This window comes from Salmo salar, chromosome 09, assembly GCF_965601325.2.
Source record: "Salmo salar chromosome 09, fSalSal1, whole genome shotgun sequence".
Classification (NCBI taxonomy): Eukaryota; Metazoa; Chordata; class Actinopteri; order Salmoniformes; family Salmonidae; genus Salmo; species Salmo salar.
Window position 1 is genome coordinate 52,989,356 of NC_138299.1, and position 23,804 is coordinate 53,013,159.

At 47.3% G+C, this 23,804-nt stretch overlaps 1 protein-coding gene across 2 annotated transcripts in view; it reads left to right on the top strand.

Annotated features, from left to right (window-relative positions):
* The first annotated feature begins 14,274 nt into the window (after positions 1–14,274).
* slc39a8 (solute carrier family 39 member 8) overlaps positions 14,275–23,804 on the top strand; it is a 96,881-nt gene continuing 87,351 nt past the window's right edge. Inside the window, exon 1 of one of the 2 annotated variants that reach the window (XM_045723784.2) lies at positions 14,275–14,855. In XM_045723784.2, coding sequence (XP_045579740.1) covers positions 14,628–14,855 — 228 coding nt within the window. In that variant the 5' untranslated portion in view covers positions 14,275–14,627. The remainder of the gene's footprint in view (positions 14,856–23,804) is intronic. The other variant, XM_045723785.2, reaches the window with a different exon arrangement.

A 23,804-nucleotide genomic window follows, 5' to 3' on the forward strand; every position in this document is an offset into this window, starting at 1 on the left:
GGCGTGCGTAACATAATGGGGGCTCATCCGGGATTCCATTAAACCCACTGAACCCTGCTGCACTGAGCTCTCTGTGATTTGTGATTGAGGTGTGATGGTGGTTTGTGAGAAAAGGGTGACTAGTTTAGTTTGTGGTTAGTTCAGTGTTGAGCGTCATAGCATTAGCTATTTGTTGGCTCTTGTGTTTGGTGTAGTAGTTTACAATGGCTACTTTTGATGTACAATCCTTTTTGGATAACCCGTCGTGGGAGGTGTATAATAAGTGTCGTAAAAGTGATTTAATGACCTTGGCTGACCATTATTCATTGTCTATTTCGCACAATTTAGTTAAGGCGGAGGTTAAGAAACTAGTGTTAAATGTATTGTTAGAAGAGGAGGTGCTTGAGTTACCGCTGCCTGAACCTACTACCCCTGTAGGGGATGTTGCTGCTCCTGTAAGCCCGTCGGTTTCTGAGACCGAAGGCGAGGCTAAAGCTCCAGCCACATTGCCCCGTTTTGATCCGCTCTCCCCACTGTCAACTGGTGATGCCAGAAGGGATGTCCGTTCTATACAGTTTCAACTGGAAGCGGAAGAGAGAGCCCAAATTAGGCGAGAAAATCTCCAGTTAGAAATCTGTAAAATAGAGGCTGAAAAAGAAAGAGAACAGCGGCAGTTGGAAATCTGTAAAATAGAGGCTGAAAAAGAAAGAGAACAGCGGCAGTTAGAAATCTGTAAAATAGAGGCTGAAAAAGAAAGAGAACAGCGGCAGATGGATTTCAAAATGCGCCAAATGGAATTGGAGGCAGAGACAGCGAGGCTAGCCTTTGTTCCTACTGTGCCTGTTAGTGAGTCGTCCTCACCAGCTGGAGTTTCCAACACGTTTGACATTAGTAGGCAGATTGCCTTAGTACCTTTGTTTAGAGAATCAGAGGTTGACTCCTATTTTTGTGTGTTTGAACGTATAGCCGTAGCCTTGAAATGGCCTGAAGAAGTATGGTGCTTATTACTTCAGTGTAAATTAACTGGAAAAGCCCAAGAGGTTTTATCAGCGCTACCTTTGGAAGATAGTTTGAACTATGAAGTGGTCAAAGCTACCGTTCTTCGTGCTTATGAGCTTGTGCCTGAGGCATACCGACAGAGATTTAGGTCTCATAGAAAGTCTCCTAGTAAGACTTATGTGGAATTTGCTAGAGACAAGGGAAATCTGTTTGATAAATGGCATGCTGCTAGTAAGGTAACTGATTTCAACTCTCTCCGGGAGTTAATTTTGTTGGAAGAGTTTAAAAATTGCTTACCCGAACGCATTGTAGTATACCTAAATGAACAGAAAGTATCCTCCCTGTCAGAAGCGTCTGTGTTGGCAGACGAGTTTGTGTTGACGCACAAGAGTGTGTTTTCGGCTCATACTGAGAGTAGAGCTACTGAGTTGCCTACTTTTAGTCCCAGTCGGCCCACAGTATATCAAGCACGCCAGAAAAATGAGCGTCCCTGTTTCTATTGTCATAAAGTGGGACATGTGATTAATGATTGCTTCCTACTAAAACGCAAACAAGGGATGCCTTTTCGTGCCAAGCCGCCAACAGGTGTTGGGCTAATTCGTACTGTTGTGAGGTCTGAAACAAAACAGGTGCCTCAGAGTAAATGTAGTTTGAAAGTCTCAGTACCCGACCGCAGTTACGAACCGTTCATTTTTGAGGGGTTTGTGTCCATAGCGAATGACGAAGCATCTCAGCGTCCTGTTAAAATCCTTAGAGATACAGGGGCGGCGCAGTCATTTATATTGGTTGATGTGTTGCCCTTATCCGACAATACATACTGTGGTTCCAGTGTGTTAGTTCAGGGTATTGAAATGGGTTTTGTCCCAGTGCCGTTGCACTTTGTGAATGTACACTCTGAGTTAATCAGTGGAATATTCAGAGTAGGGGTACGTCCTAAGTTGCCAGTAAAAGGTGTGACCTTTATAATGGGTAACGATATTGCTGGAGGAAAGGTAGTACCCATATTGGAAGTGTTGGATAAAAGTGACCACTCTCTCTCCAATGAGTTGGCACAGAGTTATCCCCATGTGTTCCCCGCTTGTGCTGTCACTCGTGCTCAGGCAAGACAAATGGGTGACGTGATAGATTTGTCAAAAACTGTTTTGTTTAAAGAAGTTGATCAAGAGGATGGGTTGTGTACTACCTCTAAGAAGCTGATCACCTCTGACAAACAGCCCGGGGGAAGTGAAATCGCGCCCCAATTACATGACATTCTTTTGACTGTCACCCCCGAGAAGGTGATTGAATGTCAAAAGGGAGACATCAGTCTTCGCAAGTGTTTTGCTTCGGTAACTTCCATTGAGGAAGCTAAAACTAAAGAGACTGCCTACTTTATGGAAGCAGGAGTTTTGATGCGTAAATGGGCAGCTCATGACACCGTTAGTGACTGGAGTGAAGTGTGTCAAGTGGTTGTTCCTACACCATTCCGACAGCAGGTGCTGTCACTCGCCCATGACCAGGCGTGGTCCGGACACTTAGGGATCACGAAGACTTATAACCGAGTCCTTCGACATTTTTTTTGGCCAGGTTTGAAGTCTGACGTTGTCCAATTCTGTAAGACATGCCACGTATGTCAACTCACTGGGAAAGCGAATCAAACAGTTCCACGTGCGCCGCTCTGCCCGATTCCTGTGGTGGGGGAACCGTTTGAAAAAGTGATAATTGATTGTGTAGGTCCATTGCCGAAAACCAGGTCAGGTAACCAGTTCTTACTAACAATAATGTGCAGTGCTACTCGATACCCAGAGGCTATTCCTCTACGGACAATAACGGCTAAGACTGTGGTGAAGGCATTAGTGAAGTTCTTCTCTACGTTTGGACTCCCTAAAGTAATCCAAACTGACCAGGGATCCAACTTTATGTCAAAGCTGTTCTCTAGTGTGTTAAAGACGCTGTGTATTTCCCATCAGGTCTCCAGTCCGTATCATCCAGAGAGTCAAGGGGCTCTCGAACGCTGGCATCAGACGCTGAAGGCAATGCTACGCAAGTATTGCATGGATACCAGTACTGATTGGGATGAGGGGGTGCCCTTTGTCTTATTTGCTATTAGGGAAACAATACAAGAGTCCTTAGGGTTCAGCCCTGCTGACCTTGTGTTTGGACACACCCCACGGGGTCCGCTAAAGGTTTTGAAGGAGCATATCTTATCTCCTACACCCAGTAGCGCCCCTAAAAATGTGTTGGATTATGTCAGTAAGATGCGGGAGAGACTGCACGCTGCAGGTGCATTAGCCCAAAAGTCTCTCTCCTCTACTCAAAAACGCATGAAGTTGCATTATGACAAAAAGGCTGTTGGCCGTTCTTTTGCACCAGGTGATCAAGTTTTAGTTTTGTTGCCAATCCCTGGCTCATCTCTGTCAGCACGTTTTTCTGGACCATATCTTGTGGAAAAGAAACTCAGTGACACCAATTATGTGATAAAGACCCCAGATCGGAGGCGTTCTTCCCGAATGTGTCATGTTAACATGCTGAAAGCATATTATATGCGTGATTCTCCCAACAGCTCCTCAAGAAAGCCTGTCCAGCCCGCCGTTTCCAGTGTGGCTGCGGTGGTGCTGAAGCCTGGCTGGTATCTAGAGGAGGATAAGGAGGATGGGTTGGAGTTACGCCATACGTTACAGCAGTGTGAACGCTTATGTAATTCAGAGATGCTGAAAAAGTTACCATCTCAAATGGAACATTTGGATAAAGACCAAACTAAGGATCTTATCTTATTGATAAACAGTTTTCTCACTGTGTTTCAGGATGTTCCAAGTCGCACGTCCATCTTGGAACATGACGTGGATGTGGGGGACGCTGTTCCTATAAGTCAGCATCCGTACCGGGTTAATGCAAAGAAAAGGGAGGTAATGAAAAGTGAGGTAGCTTATTTATTACAGAATGACATGGCAAAACCCAGTAACAGCTCCTGGAGTTCCCCGTGTATTCTTGTTCCTAAGCCTGACGGTACGTCTCGCTTATGTACGGATTATCGTCGAGTAAATGCCGTTACAAAGACTGATTCTTTTCCTCTACCTCGCTTAGATGACTGCATTGATAGAATTGGCTCTGCTGCTTACGTTAGTAAATTAGATTTGCTAAAAGGTTATTGGCAGGTGCCTTTGACCTCTCGAGCTTCTGACATCTCGGCTTTCGTTACGCCAGATAACTTCGTACAATATTCTGTGATGCCCTTTGGAATGTGTAATGCACCTGCTACTTTTCAGCGGTTAGTTAACATTGTTTTTGCCGATGTACCAAATTGTACTGCTTATCTTGACGATGTGGTAATACATTCGTCTACTTGGTCTGATCATTTCGCCACCTTGAAAAGTGTGTTTCAGCGGTTGGCGAATGCTTCTTTAACCCTCAATTTGGCCAAGTGTGAGTTTGGGAAGGCTACAGTGACTTACTTAGGGAAACAAGTGGGACGAGGTCAAGTGCGCCCAGTAACTGGCAAAGTGGAAGCAATTGTTGCTTTTACTGCTCCCACGACTCGCCGCCAGTTGCGCAGATTCCTGGGGATGGTAGGTTACTATCGTACTTTCTGTAAGAATTTCTCGACGGTAGTAGCTCCCCTTTCATCTCTGCTTAGTCCGAAGGTACCATTTAAGTGGTCCCAGGACTGTAACTATGCTTTTGAGTCCGCTAAAGCGCTACTTTGTAGTGCCCCAGTGCTTGCCGCCCCCAACTTTGACAAACCTTTTAAGTTGGAGGTAGACGCTAGTATAGTGGGGGTGGGTGCGGTTCTCTTGCAGGAAGATGAAGATGGAGTGGATCGACCCGTCAGTTTCTTCTCCCGTAAGTTCAACTCGTGTCAGTCAAGGTACTCCACAATTGAACAGGAAACGCTGGCTTTATTGCTAGCATTACAGTTCTTTGAGGTATATGTGGGTTCCAGTGCCTTGCCTGTAATGGTCTTCACGGACCATAATCCTTTGGTGTTCTTAAAGCAAATGTACAATCAGAACCGCCGCCTTATGCGGTGGGCTCTGATTGTACAAGGATATAATGTACAGATAGCCTATGTGAAGGGCTCGGCAAATGTGGTTGCCGACGCTCTATCACGGGTTTAGTAACTGGGGAAGCGTTGATTTTTGTTATTGCAAACTGTATGTTTGCATTTTTTGTGGTGGGCGTGTTACGTTCCCCAGTTTCTGTGTTGTAGTTTGTATATTTGTTAGTGTGTTTCAGGTAATGGCTTCCTGAAGTTCTCCAAGCAGCTGATTGGTCGGCCCCATTGCTGATTGGAGAGCTGACCCCGCCCCCTCGTCAGGACGCAGCTGTCTCAATTAACAACCCCAATATAAGCCAGTGTGCTGTTGCTCAGGGAGAGGGGAGACAGAGATGATTGCTGAGAGACAAGGCTAATGGCTGAGGGTTATAGCATGTTGGTTGTTTCCAAGAATTTTGGTATGTACTGTGTCCGTTGTTGCTGAGGGAGCTGATTGGTTGTGTGTGTCAATAGGATGCAGTGTTTTGGTTATTGACTTACATTTGTGTAATTCTGTTTCATTTGTTCCCAGGGGGGAAGGGGAAGGCACCTAGGGAGTGTTTAGGCAAGAGGCCCGCGGGCATACATATACCCGTAGTAGTTTGCTGTCTATGCACACTAGGAAAGACCTGGGCGGACCATCCCCTGTATTTTGGTTAGTGCACCAGGTGGTGCTAGATAGGTAAGTAGTGGGTAGTCAGGTAAGGTAGGAGAGGGGGCTTTGATATTTACTTTCTTTGCTTTGGTTCCGTCCAGCCCCTTTTTCCCAAACCTTACCACGTGAAGGAATAAATTCCCTGTTAACGGTATTCTCTGCCTATTCGTCATACTTGTTCACACCTACACTTCCCTACCTTATTCACAGCAAGGAGAGTTGAGTTGTAGCAGGGTGTTGCGTTCCCTCTTTCTAGAGGCGTGCGTAACAGATGATGACTGCTAGATTGCTAGCTAAGATTTTGAAAGTATGATGATTGGACATCAGTCCAATCAAAGCTACTGTAGATATAATGTGATTTGACATCATTTTATCTGTGGCCAATGACCTTGAGCCTCCTTGGATGGGCACTTTTAATGTAACTATGGCAGCTCCCAAGGGGCTTCATTTTCGAGCTCTCCCTGTAGATTTTGCAGTGATGGAGTGTCCCCATGAGTGACAGAACACTGAGCCAAAACACGGCGCAACTAAAGGACATTACCAACCACTTTGCTCTGTATTTTCCACTGGCTGCCCCACCAACACAGAAAGCACTGAGCTGGGCTGAAACACCTGCATTTTGGAGATGCCCCACCAACACAGAAAGCACTGAGCTGGGCTGAAACACCTGCATTTTGGAGATGCCCCACCAACACAGAAAGCACTGAGCTAGGCTGAAACACCTGCATTTTGGAGATGCCCCACCAACACAGAAAGCACTGAGCTGGGCTGAAACACCTGCATTTTGGAGCTTCCTTACTCAAGAAAGCAAAAAAGAGACTATAACTGTGTTCAAATACTCATACAAACCGCACTATTTGTGATGTAAATTGACTATGTAGTATGCTTATGGGTCATAGTATGGATATAGTTAGTATGCCGTAAGTTCCCTGAAGTTGTACTAAAGTCGCAAAAATACGAAGTATACAAGCAGTGGACACTATTTCCGTGCTTTTAGGGCCCATAATGCAATTCTTCAGAAAATGGGCGTGGCTTCACAACGTTTTCAGATTTGAAGAAAACGGTGGGAAAATGTGTAGCCGAAATCCGACGAGAGCGGATACAAATGTATTGCTTTTGTGACAAATGTTAAGAAAATGTTGAGCAATGTAATAAAGTAATGAATTTTCAAATAAGTTACGTTACACGTTATGTTGGCTGACAATTTGTTAGCTACGCTGTCCTTACGAACCGCATAGCATTACAGCAGTATGTACCGGTATGTTAGCTAGTTACCTAACGCTAGCTGGTTACTAATACATCAGGCAGTATATTAACTTTAATATAACTAACTACCCAATGTTTATTGACTTGATTATTCATGTAATTCTTAGCTAAGTGGTATAGTCATTGTATGTTCTCAATGGACATGGTTAATTCTGGCTATCTACTCTGATTTCAGAGCACTCTCATCTGAGTGTAGCAGAGCGCAGAATAACTGATGAATTTGCTAACGCTCAACACCTGTTGAATATGGCCGGTGTCAGTAAAACGATGGCAAAAAAAACGTCATTAAATTGTTGCCAGCAGCACAGTTACTGTCACCAACGCTCTGGATAACATGAAAACTGCCTAACCAGCACTGCTAGGGCGAGTGAAACGGTCAGAGTGAGGTGTTGTGTCTGGAAGTAGCTAGCAAGCTAGCCAACGTTAGCCAGTTAGCTTGGGTGCTTGACTACCGTTGTTAGGTCAGAGCTCTCAGATCAACCCCGACTACTAGGCCAGAGCATCCAGTGACTGCCTGGCAGTGTGCGCTCGGAATTTACAAACGGACAATCTGACACGGCTCTGAATTTACAAACGCCAAGAGCACACTCTGAAGGCACTCTGGCACTCCAGATTTTAATTTACGAACACACCCGAAATCATAAAATATCTAGCTAGTCATTTGTTATGCTAACAAGCTAGCAAGAGGTTTCATAGCAACAGCGTCAACTTCCAGTAGACAGGCGAGGCGCTAGTATGCTCAACTGAAAGGATACCGTTTGTTTACAGTATACTAAAATGAATTAATAGTATGTAGTATATACTCATTAAGTATGTAGTGAGTATGGGTATTCCAACACAGCTCATGTTTATATGCGACTTCATTAAATCAATGATTTATTTATTTTTTTACATTGTTTTCAAACTGATATGTGACACGTATTAATGCCAAAATAACATGTTAAACAGGCCCAAACAGGTGGAATGACGGTTTGCCACTGGATCAGAGCACTGGACATTGTATTTCTTAAAGAGGAGAAAGACCCGTATTTACGAGGCGTATTCAAACTTTGACAGAGTTATGAGAGACATTTCCGATTGCAATGGCTGACTACATAATTGACCTTGAACAGTGGTACAAAAGGATACGCAAGCACAACATGGTTCTCCCGGGATACAGAACCGTTCAGCACTACATGCAGCGAGAAAAGCGTTCACTGAAACAGAATGTTCAGAGACAATTCTCGGGGCTCTGCGAAAACAACTTTTCCCTATAAGACAAAGCGTACTACAAACAATTTGACTGTTCGAGTGGGGGAAGAAAAAAAAACAGTCGTCATTAATATATAGGGGTTGTTTCTGGACAGGGCATATGACTGACGTAATGTCCTCTCCTCTCAGGCCAAAGGTGCAGCAAGACGAGAGGATACAACGTGACCCTCCACATTTCTCTGTTGTATCTGCTTTCCTGTGGCTGGATGTGGGGCGACGACACAGGACGATTCAGCACCAGCGTATTCCTCATGGTCACCCCGAACAGAACGCTGACCTTTGATACCTGGGGTCTCACTAGGACCCAGAACCTAGCCCAAGCCTTAATCATCACTACCGTCAGAGATGTAAACTGACACTCTAAGAGACCCTATCCAACAGCTAGCCCCTGTCTGTACCCTCTCTGTGCCCTGTGGTCTATACCCTGTATAGTGTTCTGCTTTTGACCAGAGCCCTACGGGACTTGGTTGGAACCCCACGGGACTTGGTTAGAGCCCCACGGGTCTTGGTTGGAGCCCCACGGGTCTTGGTTGCTCTTGGTTGGAACCCCACGGGACTTGGTTGGAGCCCCACGGGACTTGGTTAGAGCCCCACGGGTCTTGGTTGGAGCCCCACGGGTCTTGGTTGCTCTTGGTTGGAGCCCCACGGGTCTTGGTTGGAGCCCCACGGGTCTTGGTTGGAGCCCCACGGGTCTTGGTTGGTTGGAGCCCCACGGGTCTTGGTTGGAGCCCCACGGGTCTTGGTTGGAGCCCCACGGGTCTTGGTTGGTTAGAGCCCCACGGGTCTTGGTTGGTTGGAGCCCCATGGGTCTTGGTTGGTTGGAGACCCATGGGTCTTGGTTGGAGCCCCACGGGTCTTGGTTGGTTAGAGACCCACGGGACTTGGTTGGTTGGAGCCCCACGGGTCTTGGTTGGTTGGAGACCCACGGGTCTTGGTTGGTTGGAGCCCCACGGGTCTTGGTTGGTTGGTTGGAGCCCCACGGGTCTTGGTTGGTTGGAGACCCACGGGTCTTGGTTGGTTGGAGCCCCATGGGTCTTGGTTGGAGCCCCACGGGTCTTGGTTGGTTGGAGCCCCACGGGTCTTGGTTGGAGACCCATGGGTCTTGGTTGGTTGGAGCCCTACGGGTCTTGGTTGGAGCCCCATGGGTCTTGGTTGGTCTTGGTTGGTTGGAGACCCACGGGTCTTGGTTTGTTGGAGCCCCACGGGTCTTGGTTTGTTGGAGCCCCACGGGTCTTGGTTGGTTGGAGCCCCACGGGTCTTGGTTGGAACCCCGCGGGTCTTGGTTGGTTGGAGCCCCACGGGTCTTGTTTGGTTGGAGCCCCATGGGTCTTGGTTGGTTGGAGCCCCACGGGTCTTGGTTGGAGCCCCATGGGACTTGGTTAGAGCCCCACAGGTCTTGGTTGCTCTTGGTTGGAGCCCCACGGGTCTTGCTTGGAGACCCACAGGTCTTGGTTGGAGCACCACGGGTCTTGGTTGGAGACCCACGGGTCTTGGTTGGTTGGAGCCCCATGGGTCTTGGTTGGAGCCCCACGGGTCTTGGTTGGTTGGAGCCCCACGGGTCTTGGTTGGTTGGAGCCCCACGGGTCTTGGTTGGTTGGAGCCCCACGGGTCTTGGTTGGAGCCCCACGGGTCTTGGTTGGAGCCCCACGGGACTTGGTTGGAGCCCCACGGGTCTTGGTTGGAGCCCCAAGAGACTTGGTTAGAGCCCCACGGGTCTTGATTGGTCTTGGTTGGAGCCCCACGGGTCTTGGTTGGTTGGAGCCCCACGGGACTTGGTTGGAGCCCACGGGTCTTGGTTGGAGCCCCAAGAGACTTGGTTAGAGCCCCACGGGTCTTGGTTGGAGCCCCACGGGTCTTGGTTGGTTGGAGCCCCACGGGTCTTGGTTGGTTGGAGCCCCACGGGTCTTGGTTGGTTGGAGCCCCACGGGTCTTGGTTGGTTGGAGACCCACAGGTCTTGGTTGGTTGGAGACCCACGGGTCTTGGTTGGAGCCCCACGGGTCTTGGTTGTTTGGAACCCCACGGGTCTTGGTTGGTTGGAACTCCACGGGTCTTGGTTGGAACCCCACGGGTCTTGGTTGGAGCCCCACGGGTCTGGGTTGGTTGGAGCCCCACGGGTCTTGGTTGGTTAGAGACCCACGGGACTTGGTTGGTTGGAGCCCCACGGGTCTTGGTTGGTTGGAGCCCCACGGGTCTTGGTTGGTTGGAGCCCCACGGGTCTTGGTTGGTTGGAGCCCCACGGGTCTTGGTTGGTTGGTTGGAGCCCCACGGGTCTTGGTTGGTTGGAGACCCACGGGTCTTGGTTGGTTGGAGACCCACGGGTCTTGGTTGGTTGGAGACCCACGGGTCTTGGTTGGAGCCCCACGGGTCTTGGTTGGTTGGAGCCCCACGGGTCTTGGTTGGAGACCCATGGGTCTTGGTTGGTTGGAGCCCTACGGGTCTTGGTTGGAGCCCCATGGGTCTTGGTTGGTCTTGGTTGGTTGGAGACCCACGGGTCTTGGTTTGTTGGAGCCCCACGGGTCTTGGTTGGTTGGAGCCCCACGGGTCTTGGTTGGAACCCCACGGGTCTTGGTTGGAGCCCCGTGGGTCTTGGTTGGTTGGAGCCCCGCGGGTCTTGGTTGGTTGGAGCCCCACGGGTCTTGGTTGGTTGGAGCCCCACGGGTCTTGGTTGGAGCCCCACGGGTCTTGGTTGGAGCCCCACGGGTCTTGGTTGGTTGGAGCCCCACGGGTCTTGTTTGGTTGGAGCCCCATGGGTCTTGGTTGGTTGGAGCCCCACGGGTCTTGGTTGGAGCCCCATGGGACTTGGTTAGAGCCCCACGGGTCTTGTTTTCTCTTGGTTGGAGCCCCACGGGTCTTGCTTGGAGACCCACAGGTCTTGGTTGGAGCCCCACGGGTCTTGGTTGGAGACCCACGGGTCTTGGTTGGTTGGAGCCCCATGGGTCTTGGTTGGAGCCCCACGGGTCTTGGTTGGTTGGAGCCCCACGGGTCTTGGTTGGTTGGAGCCCCACGGGTCTTGGTTGGAGCCCCACGGGACTTGGTTGGAGCCCCACAGGTCTTGGTTGGAGCCCCAAGAGACTTGGTTAGAGCCCCACGGGTCTTGGTTGGTCTTGGTTGGAGCCCCACGGGTCTTGGTTGGTTGGAGCCCCACGGGTCTTGGTTGGTTGGAGCCCCACGGGTCTTGGTTGGTTGGAGCCCCACGGGTCTTGGTTGGTTGGAGCCCCACGGGTCTTGGTTGGTTGGAGCCCCACGGGTCTTGGTTGGTTGGAGCCCCACGGGTCTTGGTTGGTTGGAGACCCACGGGTCTTGGTTGGTTGGAGACCCACGGGTCTTGGTTGGAGACCCACGGGTCTTGGTTGGTTGGAACCCCACGGGTCTTGGTTGGTTGGAACCCCACGGGTCTTGGTTGGTTGGAACCCCACGGGTCTTGGTTGGTTGGAACTCCACGGGTCTTGGTTGGAACCCCACGGGTCTTGGTTGGAACCCCACGGGTCTTGGTTGGAGCCCCACGGGTCTTGGTTGGAGCCCCACGGGTCTTGGTTGGAGCCCCACGGGTCTTGGTTGGTTGGAGACCCACGGGTCTTGGTTGGTTGGAACCCCACGGGTCTTGGTTGGAACCCCACGGGTCTTGGTTGGTTGGAGCCCCATGGGTCTTGGTTGGTTGGAGCCCCACGGGTCTTGGTTGGAGCCCCACGGGTCTTGGTTGGAGCCCCACGGGTCTTGGTTGGAGCCCCAAGAGACTTGGTTGGAGCCCCACAGGTCGTGGTTGGTCTTGGTTGGAGCCCCACGGGTCTTGGTTGGTTGGAGCCCCACGGGTCTTGGTTGGAGCCCCACTGGTCTTGGTGGGTTGGAGCCCCACGGGTCTTGGTGGGTTGGAGACCCACGGGTCTTGGTGGGTTGGAGACCCACAGGTCTTGGTTGGTTGGAGACCCACGGGTCTTGGTTGGAGCCCCACGGGTCTTGGTTGGCTGGAACCCCATGGGTCTTGGTTGGTCTTGGTTGGTTGGAGACCCACGGGTCTTGGTTGGTTGGAGCCCCACGGGTCTTGGTTGGTTGGAACCCCACGGGTCTTGGTTGGAACCCCACGGGTCTTGGTTGGAGCCCCACGGGTCTTGGTTGGAGCCCCACGGATCTTAGTTGGTTGGAGCCCCACGGGTCTTGGTTGGAGCCCCACGGGTCTTGGTTGTTTGCAGCCCCATGGGTCTTGGTTGGTTGGAACCCCATGTGTCTTGGTTGGAGCCCCACAGGTCTTGGTTAGAGCCCCATGGGCCCTGGTCAAAAGTTGTGCAATATATAGGGATTGGGTGCAATTTCAGACATACTTACTGATCCCCTACCCAATAACCAATACCCAACAGCTAAACCCTCTCTATCACGTCTTTGAGAGATGTATACTGATCCCCTACAGTACCCAGAAATTCCTAAACTAAAATAATACTGTGATATGATTTATCTTGGAAGTTGAACACTCCTACTCAGGTATATGGATGGACAAGGAAAAGAAGGGGAAGGACTGCCCGTTCCATGATCTCGCCATCACGGTTGACAACTCCCTTGTGTCCTCCTCCCAGAGTGCTAAGAACCTTGGCGTGATCCTGGACAACACCCTGTCGTTCTCCACTAACATCAAGGCGGTGACCCGATCCTGTAGGTTCATGCTCTACAACATTCGCAGAGTACGACCCTGCCTCACACAGGAAGCGGCGCAGGTCCTAATCCAGGCACTTGTCATCTCCCGTCTGGATTACTGCAACTCGCTGTTGGCTGGGCTCCCTGCCTGTGCCATTAAACCCCTACAACTCATCCAGAACGCCACAGCCCGTCTGGTGTTCAACCTTCCCAAGTTCTCTCACGTCACCCCGCTCCTCCGCTCTCTCCACTGGCTTCCAGTTGAAGCTCGCATCCGCTACAAGACCATGGTGCTTGCCTACGGAGCTGTGAGGGGAACGGCACCTCCATACCTTCAGGCTCTGATCAGGCCCTACACCCAAACAAGGGCACTGCGTTCATCCACCTCTGGCCTGCTGGCCCCCCTACCTCTGAGGAAGCACGGTTCCCGCTCAGCCCAGTCAAAACTGTTCGCTGCTCTGGCACCCCAATGGTGGAACAAGCTCCCTCACGATGCCAGGACAGCGGAGTCAATCACCACCTTCCGGAGACACCTGAAACCCCACCTCTTTAAGGAATACCTGGGATAGGATAAAGTAATCCTTCTAATAGATGCACTATTGTAAAGTGGTTGTTCCACTGGATATCATAAGGTGAATGCACCAATTTGTAAGTCGCTCTGGATAAGAGCGTCTGCTAAATGACTTAAATGTAATGTAAATGACAATGTTGTGTGTGAGATTCAATGTAAATAAGGAATTTGCAATAATAAAGTAAATGTAGATTTTTAAAGGCCTATCATTTAGATTTGTGTTTCAGATTAGATTAGCCCATTTTAGATTATATTAGTCCATTTCAGATTAGATTAGTCTATTTCAGACTAGATTAGTCAATTTCGGATTAGATTAGTCTATTTCAGATTAGATTAGTCTATTTCAGATTAGATTAGTCTATTTCAGACTTGATTAGTCAATTTCAGATTAGATTAGTCTATTTCAGACTAGATTAGTCCATTTCAGACTTGATTAGTCAATTTCAGATTAGATTAGTCTATTTCAGACTAGAATATAAATTCAATGTTCTGGGTTAGGCTTTTACGTACCGTTACTGTGTCATTGGGTTTAGCCTAGATTAAATATAAAGACCGTGAAGTGATATCCACTATCCACAAGGAGGCAGTAAGAAAACATTACCTAAGAAGTACCCTTTATATTTCACAAGGTCTTCAGTGTCCCTGCTCCACAAGCTGCACATGTTAACACACTGTTATTGAAGCAACAGTCCATTTTACTATTAGGAATTATACACTCCCTGTTGCATGTGCGTTTTTCTAATTTTCTCAATTTATCCCCATTTAATCCGCCATTTTAATGTTGTAATACGGTAATTCAGTGAACACGTTGCCAGGCAAGTGAGAAAGTCACAAAGAACCCATTGAAAAACAGCCCCCCCTGTGCCACTAAATGTCGTAGAAACAGTCACCTCAATATTCGCCTTCCCCGGCTCATGCCGAGGTGATCTTTGAACCGCTTTCTAATCTCTGCAACTACTGATAACATTAGCCCTACTAGGATTCATTCAGTGAACATCCCAGAACGAACGGAGTCGAATGTTCAACAGGACCGGTCTTTATCATTACAGTCCTTATTATAATGGCATGTAACGGAAAGTTAAGGAAATAGCTTTGGATCGATGAACAAACACTTTTGCCTCGGTGAAAGCTTTCCTTCCGTTTTTTTTCCCTGTAAGATTGTAGCATATTTATTTCAATGAAAACTCCATGCAATATTTACAGGTTTTCTCTTTAGAGCAAGCAACGCATCAAAACTTCCTCTTCCAGCGCAACTCCGGGTTCAGATACAATGTATCACTTCACATCTTTAGTGACGTGCGCGCTTCTTTTTAGTAGATTATCGAACTGTGTACAAGTGGACAGTAAGAAAGGACAAGGCTTTCTTGAGGACATATTGCGGTTTTACAGTGAAAATGGCTCTATTTCAACAGCACACCTTGAACACTTTCTGCTGCTAATATCAACCGGACGACCAGCTTTTATTGTGGATGAGGAAAACCCACTTGTCAATTCTGAGGTACAGTGAGCCATATTTTTTATTTAAACTTTATTTAAATAGGTAGGTCAGTTAAGAACAAACTCTTATTTACAATGTCAGCTAGGAACACTGGGTTAACTGCCTTATTCAGGGGCAGAACAACAAATTTGTACTTTGGCAACTCGGGGATTTGAACTTGGAACCTTTCGCTTACTAGTTACTAGTCCAACGCTCTACCCACTGGGCTACCCTGCCGTTTAACACCTTTCCTCCCAAAACAGTGTTTTTTCCCTCCTGAATATTGTATTGATTTACTTATTCACTACTATTCAGCTAGTAGTCTTAACGATGACGTCACTATCCTATGGTAATGAGGAAACCTTGAAAATAAAAGCCTGCATTTAAAAAAATGTCAAGGTGGATAACTCATTCAAAGATATTACATTTTAATCCGTGTCGATTTTTAAGCAAATGCAAGAAGGTATCAATAGAAGAAAAAAAAACTGGAAATACGTTTTTAAAAACATTATTTCATGACCACTGTTGAAAAATAAAATGTTCAGTAATTACTTATTCAGCACAATGTAATGCAATTAACAGTCTTATCTTTATGGAAGCCTATTGAGCTAGTAAGTTCTTATTATGCAATAGTAACCCAGCTAGCTCATTTGATTCCTTGGAAGTTGTTGGAACGTACAATTTTGGTTTCCCATTGGTTCTGGGAACGAAGCCATACGTTTCTTTACCGGTAAAAACTGAATTTCTTCCCCCAACGTTCTGAGAACGGAAGCAAAAGAATGTTGCCTTTTCTGGAAACATTTATTTGTAAGTTACAGGGATGTTCTGAGAACGTTTTACTCTGGTTCCTTGATAGTTTTCCTGGGAGGAAAATTAAAATTATGAGAACGGAAATTATCTTTCACAGATTGTTTCAATTAGACTTTTATTAACACTGCTAGCTTCTTTTGGGTATTTTTTTATATATATCTCCAAGAACAGATAGGACACTTGGAAATTCATTTCCTTAGGCATTAATCATGTAAACACACATTTCTTTATTGTGACACAGCATCAGTGAGATTCAAACCCATAATCCTCTATTCTCTGTCGATGGAATTAATCCACCGGGCACCCAAGATGGAGCTAACATTTTAGTCTATTCAAACCAAGGTTTTTATAGTAAACTGAAACTAAAACAAAAAAGAATCATAAAAAAAACAATTTAGTCAACTAAAATAAAATTATTAACAAACCCGTTTGAAAAAATAAACTATACAGGGACTATCTTTGACTCTAAAATTGTCACGTCCTGACCATAGAAAGCTCTTATTTTCTATGATAGAGTAGGTCAGGGCGTGACTGGGGGTTGATCTAGTTGATTTATTTCTATGTGGGGTTCTAGGTTTTATTTTCTATGTTGGTGTTTTGTATGATTCCCAATTAGAGACAGTTGTCTCTAATTGGGGATTATACTTAAGTAGCTTGTTTTTCACTTGGGGGTTATGGGATATTGTTTATGTGTAGTTGCATTGTTAGTCACGGTTCGTTTATTCTTTATTTGTTTTGTATTTTTTCTAAAGTTTCACTTTGTAATGAATTATGTGGAACGCTACTCACGCTGCGCTTTGGTCCGATCATTATTATGACGAACGTGACAGAATATCCCATCCGACCAGGACCAAGCAGCGTGACCAGGTGAAGGAGTCCTGGACTTGGGAAGAGATTCTGGCAGGACAGGATCGCCTTCCATGGCGGGAGACGCAAGCGGTGAAGGAAGTACAGCGACGACGACAGGGTTCGCGGCCACAACACAAGTCCAAGAAGCAACCTCAAAATATGTTTTTTTGGGGGGGGGGGCACATGGGTTGGTCGACGAGGCCAAGGGGCGAGTCAGAGAGCGAAGAGGAATATTGGGGTGAGTCAGAGTCCGTTGAGGAGTTATTGGATAAATTGGAGGAGAGTGAACGGAGGGGAGATTTAGAGACTTTCGAGGAATTGTTGGATAAATTGGAGGAGAGTGAAGCTGAGCTGTTGGCTTGACGTAGTATGCACGGCATTCGCCCTGAGGAGCGTGTTAGTCGTCCAATGCCACCTGTGTCAGCTTCCTGTACTCATTCTGAGAAGTGTGTTAAAGTTCCGGTACAATTGAGGCCGGCTATACGCACCAGGTCTCCAGTGCGCCTTCACAGCCCAGTACGTCCTGTGTCACCTCCTCATACTCTCCCTGAAGTCCGTGTCCCCAGTCCGGTGCGTCCAGTGCCTGCTCCCCGCACTCGCCCCTGAAGTGCGTGTCACCAGTCCGGCTCTACCTGTATCGGCCTCACGCATCAGGCCTCCAGTGTGCCTTCACAGTCCAGGATATCCTGCGCCAGCTCTACGCACTGTGTCGCCAGTGCACCTTCACAGCTCAGTTCGTCCTGTGCCAGCGCCCCACACTTGCCGGGCTAAAGTGAGCATCCAGCCAGGACGGGTTGTGCCAGCTCTACGCTCCAGATCTCCAGTGCGCCTTCACGGTCTAGTATATCCTGCACCGGTTCTACGCACCAGGTCTCCAGTGCGCTTCCACAGCCCAGTGTGTCATGTGCCTGCTCCCCGCAATCGCCCTGAAGTGCGTGTCACCAGTTTGGCACCACCTGTGCCGGCTCCATGCACTAGGTCTTCAGTGCGCATTCACAGGATGAGAGGGTTCTTCGTCCTGCACCAGAGTCACCACCGACAATAGACACCCCCCCATAACCCTCCCTTTTGGTTGCAGGTTTTGCGGCCAGAGTCCGCACCCTTGTGGGGGGGGGGGGGGGGGGGGGGTACTCTCACGTCCTGACCATAGAAAGCTCTTATTTTCTATGATAGAGTTGGTCAGGGCGTGACTGGGGGTTGACCTAGTTTATTTATTTCTATGTGGGGTTCTAGGTTTTATTTTCTATGTTGGTGTTTTGTATGATTCCCAATTAGAGGCAGCTGGTAATCGTTGTCTCTAATTGGGGATCATACTTAAGTAGCTTGTTTTTCACTTAGGGGTTATGGGATATTGTTTATGTGTAGTTGCATTGTTAGTCACAGTTCGTTTATTCTTTATTTGTTTTGTATTTTTTCTAAAGTTTCACTTTGTAATAAATTATGTGGAACGCTACTCACGCTGCGCCTTGGTCCGATCATTATTATGACGAACGTCACAAAAATAAAATTAAAACCATAATTAATTATGTTTAGTTAGTTTCTCTCTAAATATTGGGTGAACATTTTATGGGGTTTTCAAGCTTCTGAATCTGCAGGTCACATTGAGATGGACTTTAATTTAAAGGTAGACTCAGCGAGATGACGTTGCAAGAAGCAGCAACACAGATATCGGTTGCGTTCTACCGCTCGGACGTTGCATGCGTCAACCCATGGTTGCGTACATGTCATCGACTGTGCAGTCGGGCACCAGATTGCAATAGCATGCTGATGCATGTTAAAGCATGCATTCTGAGAACCACATGTTTCTTAGAGCTTGGTCAGAGTGGGGTTGTCCGATGGTTGTTTTGTATACAACCTTCCCACAACGTTCTGGGAATGGTGTAGGATAGTTTCTTGGCTTTGGAACATTCTCAGCACATTTAAGGAACTTGACAAAATAATGTTATTTTCTTGGAATTTCATTACTTTAACAGAACGTTTCCTAAAAGTTACATTTAATTTAATGTTTGGTAATGTTCTAGGAATGTTCTCCAACTGGTTTGACATTGGGAATGTTTTCAAATAGTTGTTAAGAGAATGTTAATAAGAAACTATTTTATTCTGTGGGAATTTAAATACTTCAGCATAACATTTCCTACAGGTTTTCTCATGGTTCTATTTAAAGTTCTATTTAAAGAAAATGTTCCATAAAAAAAAACACAAGAAAACATTTAGTAATGTTGAAAGAACGTTCTAAGAATGTTATTTAAAGAAAAACGTATACGGTACATTCCTTTCTCAGCTTAAAAAAAACTCTCTATCTTCTATCTTGTGAAGTGTGTTCAGGTGTGTTGGATAATTGGCCACACCTGATCTGAGTGCTTGTTTTCTTTGAAATGTGGTCTGTTTGAATGGACTAAAATAAACAGCTTTTTATGAGTAAAAAATATATCCTTGTTTTTGTTGTCTTTATGGGAAGGAGTCATCCAATCCAGTGGTAGCATACAAATAACTACACTATTATCAATGTGGAAACAGACACCAGCTCATTTTACAGCCTTGTTACTACGAACATACGTGGCAAGACGAGAAGACGACTTAAAAGGTATTTTATGGGTAATTACGTGGTAATAAATGATTCATTGATGTTTCTTAGGTATTACTTTGAAACAGCCTGGCATGACTGCATTAACAGTAATTAGCTGGTTCTTACTTGTACTTACCTTTGGGACTAAAATGTGTTACTATATAATTACATTTTGTGACTATGTTCCATGGTATTTCTTATATATTACATTGAAATAGTGGTGTGACTAGGTAGTGGTGTGACTAGGTAGTGGTGTGACTAGGTAGTGGTGTGACTAGATAGTGGTGTGACTAGGTAGTGGTGTGACTAGGTAGTGGTGTGACTAGGTATTATATGGTACTAGTGGTGTGACTAGGTAGTGGTGTGACTAGGTAGTGGTGTGACTAGGTGGTGGTGTGACTAGGTAGTGGTGTGACTAGGTGGCAGTGTGACTAGGTAGCGGTGTGACTAGGTGGCGGTGTGACTAGGTAGCGGTGTGACTAGGTAGTGGTGTGACTAGGTAGCAGCGTGACTAGGTAGCGGCGTGACTAGGTAGTGGTGTGACTAGGTGGTGGTGTGACTAGGTGGTGGTGTGACTAGGTGGTGGTGTGACTAGGTGGTGGTGTGACTAGGTAGTGGTGTGACTAGATAGTGATGTGACTAGGTGGTGGTGTGACTAGGTGGTGGTGTGACTAGGTGGTGGTGTGTCTAGATAGTGATGTGACTAGGTAGTGGTGTGACTAGGTAGTGGTGTGACTAGGTAGTGGTGTGACCAGGTAGTGGTGTGACTAGGTGGTGGTGGTGTGACTAGGTAATGGTGTGACTAGGCAGTGGTGTGACTAGATAGTGATGTGACTAGGTAGTGGTGTGACTAGGTAGTGGTGTGACTAGGTAGTGGTATGACTAGGTATTATATGGTACTAGTGGTGTGACTAGGTAATGGTGTGACTAGGTAGTGGTGTGACTAGGTATTATATGGTACTAGTGGTGTGACTAGGTAGTGGTGTGACTAGGTAGTGGTGTGACTAGGTATTATATGGTACTAGTGGTGTGACTAGGTAGTGGTGTGACTAGGTGGTGGTGTGACTAGGTGGTGGTGTGACTAGGTATTATATGGTACTAGTGGTGTGACTAGGTAGTGGTGTGACTTGGTAGTGGTGTGACTAGGTAGTGGTGTGACTAGGTATTATATGGTACTAGTGGTGTGACTAGGTAGTGGTGTGACTAGGTAGTGGTGTGACTAGGTATTATATGGTACTAGTGGTGTGACTAGGTAGTGGTGTGACTAGGTGGTGGTGTGACTAGGTGGTGGTGTGACTAGATAGTGATGTGACTAGGTAGTGGTGTGACTAGGTAGTGGTGTGACTAGGTAGTGGTGTGACTAGGTATTATATGGTACTAGTGGTGTGACGAGGTAGTGGTGTGACTAGGTATTATATGGTACTAGTGGTGTGACTAGGTATTATATGGTACTAGTGGTGTGATTAGGTAGTGGTGTAACTAGGTAGTGGTGTGACGAGGTAGTGGTGTGACTAGGTATTATATGGTACTAGTGGTGTGACTAGGTATTATATGGTACTAGTAGTGTGACTAGGTATTATATGGTACTAGTGGTGTGACTAGGTAGTGGTGTGACTGGGTAGTGGTGTGACTAGGTATTATATGGTACTAGTGGTGTGACTAGGTAGTAGTGTGACTAGGTGGCGGTGTGACTAGGTAGTGGTGTGACTAGGTATTATATGGTACTAGTGGTGTGACTAGGTAGTGGTGTGACTAGGTAGCGGTGTGACTAGGTGGTGGTGTGACTAGGTAGTGGTGTGACTAGGTGGCAGTGTGACTAGGTAGCGGTGTGACTAGGTGGCGGTGTGACTAGGTAGCGGTGTGACTAGGTAGTGGTGTGACTAGGTAGCAGCGTGACTAGGTAGTGGTGTGACTAGGTAGTGGTGTGACTAGGTAGTGGTGTGACTAGATAGTGGTGTGACTAGGTAGTGGTGTGACTATGTAGTGGTGTGACTAGGTAGTGGTGTGACTAGGTATTATATGGTACTAGTGGTGTGACTAGGTAGTGGTGTGACTAGGTAGTGGTGTGACTAGGTGGTGGTGTGACTAGGTAGTGGTGTGACTAGGTGGCAGTGTGACTAGGTAGCGGTGTGACTAGGTGGCGGTGTGACTAGGTAGCGGTGTGACTAGGTAGTGGTGTGACTAGGTAGCAGCGTGACTAGGTAGTGGTGTGACTAGGTAGTGGTGTGACTAGGTGGTGGTGTGACTAGGTAGTGGTGTGACTAGATAGTGATGTGACTAGGTGGTGGTGTGACTAGGTGGTGGTGTGACTAGGTAGTGGTGTGTCTAGATAGTGATGTGACTAGGTAGTGGTGTGACTAGGTAGTGGTGTGACTAGGTAGTGGTGTGACCAGGTAGTGGTGTGACTAGGTGGTGGTGGTGTGACTAGGTAGTGGTGTGACTAGGTAGTGGTGTGACTAGGCAGTGGTGTGACTAGATAGTGGTGTGACTAGGTAGTGGTGTGACTAGGCAGTGGTGTGACTAGATAGTGGTGTGACTAGGTAGTGGTGTGACTAGGTAGTGGTATGATTAGGTATTATATGGTACTAGTGGTGTGACTAGGTAGTGGTGTGACTAGGTAGCAGCGTGACTAGGTAGTGGTGTGACTAGGTAGTGGTGTGACTAGGTGGTGGTGTGACTAGGTGGTGGTGTGACTAGATAGTGATGTGACTAGGTGGTGGTGTGACTAGGTGGTGGTGTGACTAGGTAGTGGTGTGTCTAGATAGTGATGTGACTAGGTAGTGGTGTGACTAGGTAGTGGTGTGACTAGGTAGTGGTGTGACCAGGTAGTGGTGTGACTAGGTGGTGGTGGTGTGACTAGGTAGTGGTGTGACTAGGCAGTGGTGTGACTAGATAGTGATGTGACTAGGTAGTGGTGTGACTAGGTAGTGGTGTGACTAGGTAGTGGTATGATTAGGTATTATATGGTACTAGTGGTGTGACTAGGTAATGGTGTGACTAGGTAGTGGTGTGACTAGGTATTATATGGTACTAGTGGTGTGACTAGGTAGTGGTGTGACTAGGTAGTGGTGTGACTAGGTATTATATGGTACTAGTGGTGTGACTAGGTAGTGGTGTGACTAGGTGGTGGTGTGACTAGGTGGTGGTGTGACTAGGTATTATATGGTACTAGTGGTGTGACTAGGTAGTGGTGTGACTAGGTAGTGGTGTGACTAGGTAGTGGTGTGACTAGGTATTATATGGTACTAGTGGTGTGACTAGGTAGTGGTGTGACTAGGTAGTGGTGTGACTAGGTAGTGGTGTGACTAGGTATTATATGGTACTAGTGGTGTGACTAGGTAGTGGTGTGACTAGGTAGTGGTGTGACTAGGTAGTGGTATGACTAGGTATTATATGGTACTAGTGGTGTGACTAGGTAATGGTGTGACTAGGTAGTGGTGTGACTAGGTATTATATGGTACTAGTGGTGTGACTAGGTAGTGGTGTGACTAGGTATTATATGGTACTAGTGGTGTGACGAGGTAGTGGTGTGACTAGGTATTATATGGTACTAGTGGTGTGACTAGGTATTATATGGTACTAGTGGTGTGATTAGGTAGTGGTGTAACTAGGTAGTGGTGTGACGAGGTCGTGGTGTGACTAGGTATTATATGGTACTAGTGGTGTGACTAGGTATTATATGGTACTAGTAGTGTGACTAGGTATTATATGGTACTAGTGGTGTGACTAGGTAGTGGTGTGACTGGGTAGTGGTGTGACTAGGTATTATATGGTACTAGTGGTGTGACTAGGTAGTGGTGTGACTAGGTGGTGGTGTGACTAGGTAGTGGTGTGACTAGGTATTATATGGTACTAGTGGTGTGACTAGGTAGTGGTGTGACTAGGTAGTGGTGTGACTAGGTAGTGGTGTGACTAGGTATTATATGGTACTAGTGGTGTGACTAGGTAGTGGTGTGACTAGGTAGTGGTGTGACTAGTTGGTGGTGTGACTAGGTGGTGGTGTGACTAGGTGTTGGTGTGACTAGGTAGTGGTGTGACTAGGTGGTGGTGTGACTAGGTAGCGGTGTGACTAGGTAGTAGTGTGACTAGGTGGCGGTGTGAGTAGGTAGTGGTGTGACTAGGTATTATATGGTACTAGTGGTGTGACTAGGTAGTGGTGTGACTAGGTAGGGGTGTGACTAGGTGGTGGTGTGACTAGGTAGTGGTGTGACTAGGTGGCAGTGTGACTAGGTAGCGGTGTGACTAGGTGGCGGTGTGACTAGGTAGCGGTGTGACTAGGTAGTGGTGTGACTAGGTAGCAGCGTGACTAGGTAGTGGTGTGACTAGGTAGTGGTGTGACTAGGTGGTGGTGTGACTAGGTGGTGGTGTGACTAGGTGGTGGTGTGATTAGGTAGTGGTGTGACTAGGTGGTGGTGTGACTAGGTAGTGGTGTGACTAGGTATTATATGGTACTAGTGGTGTGACTAGGTAGTGGTGTGACTAGGTAGTGGTGTGACTAGGTAGTGGTGTGACTAGGTATTATATGGTACTAGTGGTGTGACTAGGTAGTGGTGTGACTAGGTAGTGGTGTGACTAGGTAGTGGTATGACTAGGTATTATATGGTACTAGTGGTGTGACTAGGTAATGGTGTGACTAGGTAGTGGTGTGACTAGGTATTATATGGTACTAGTGGTGTGACTAGGTAGTGGTGTGACTAGGTAGTGGTGTGACTAGGTAGTGGTGTGACTAGGTATTATATGGTACT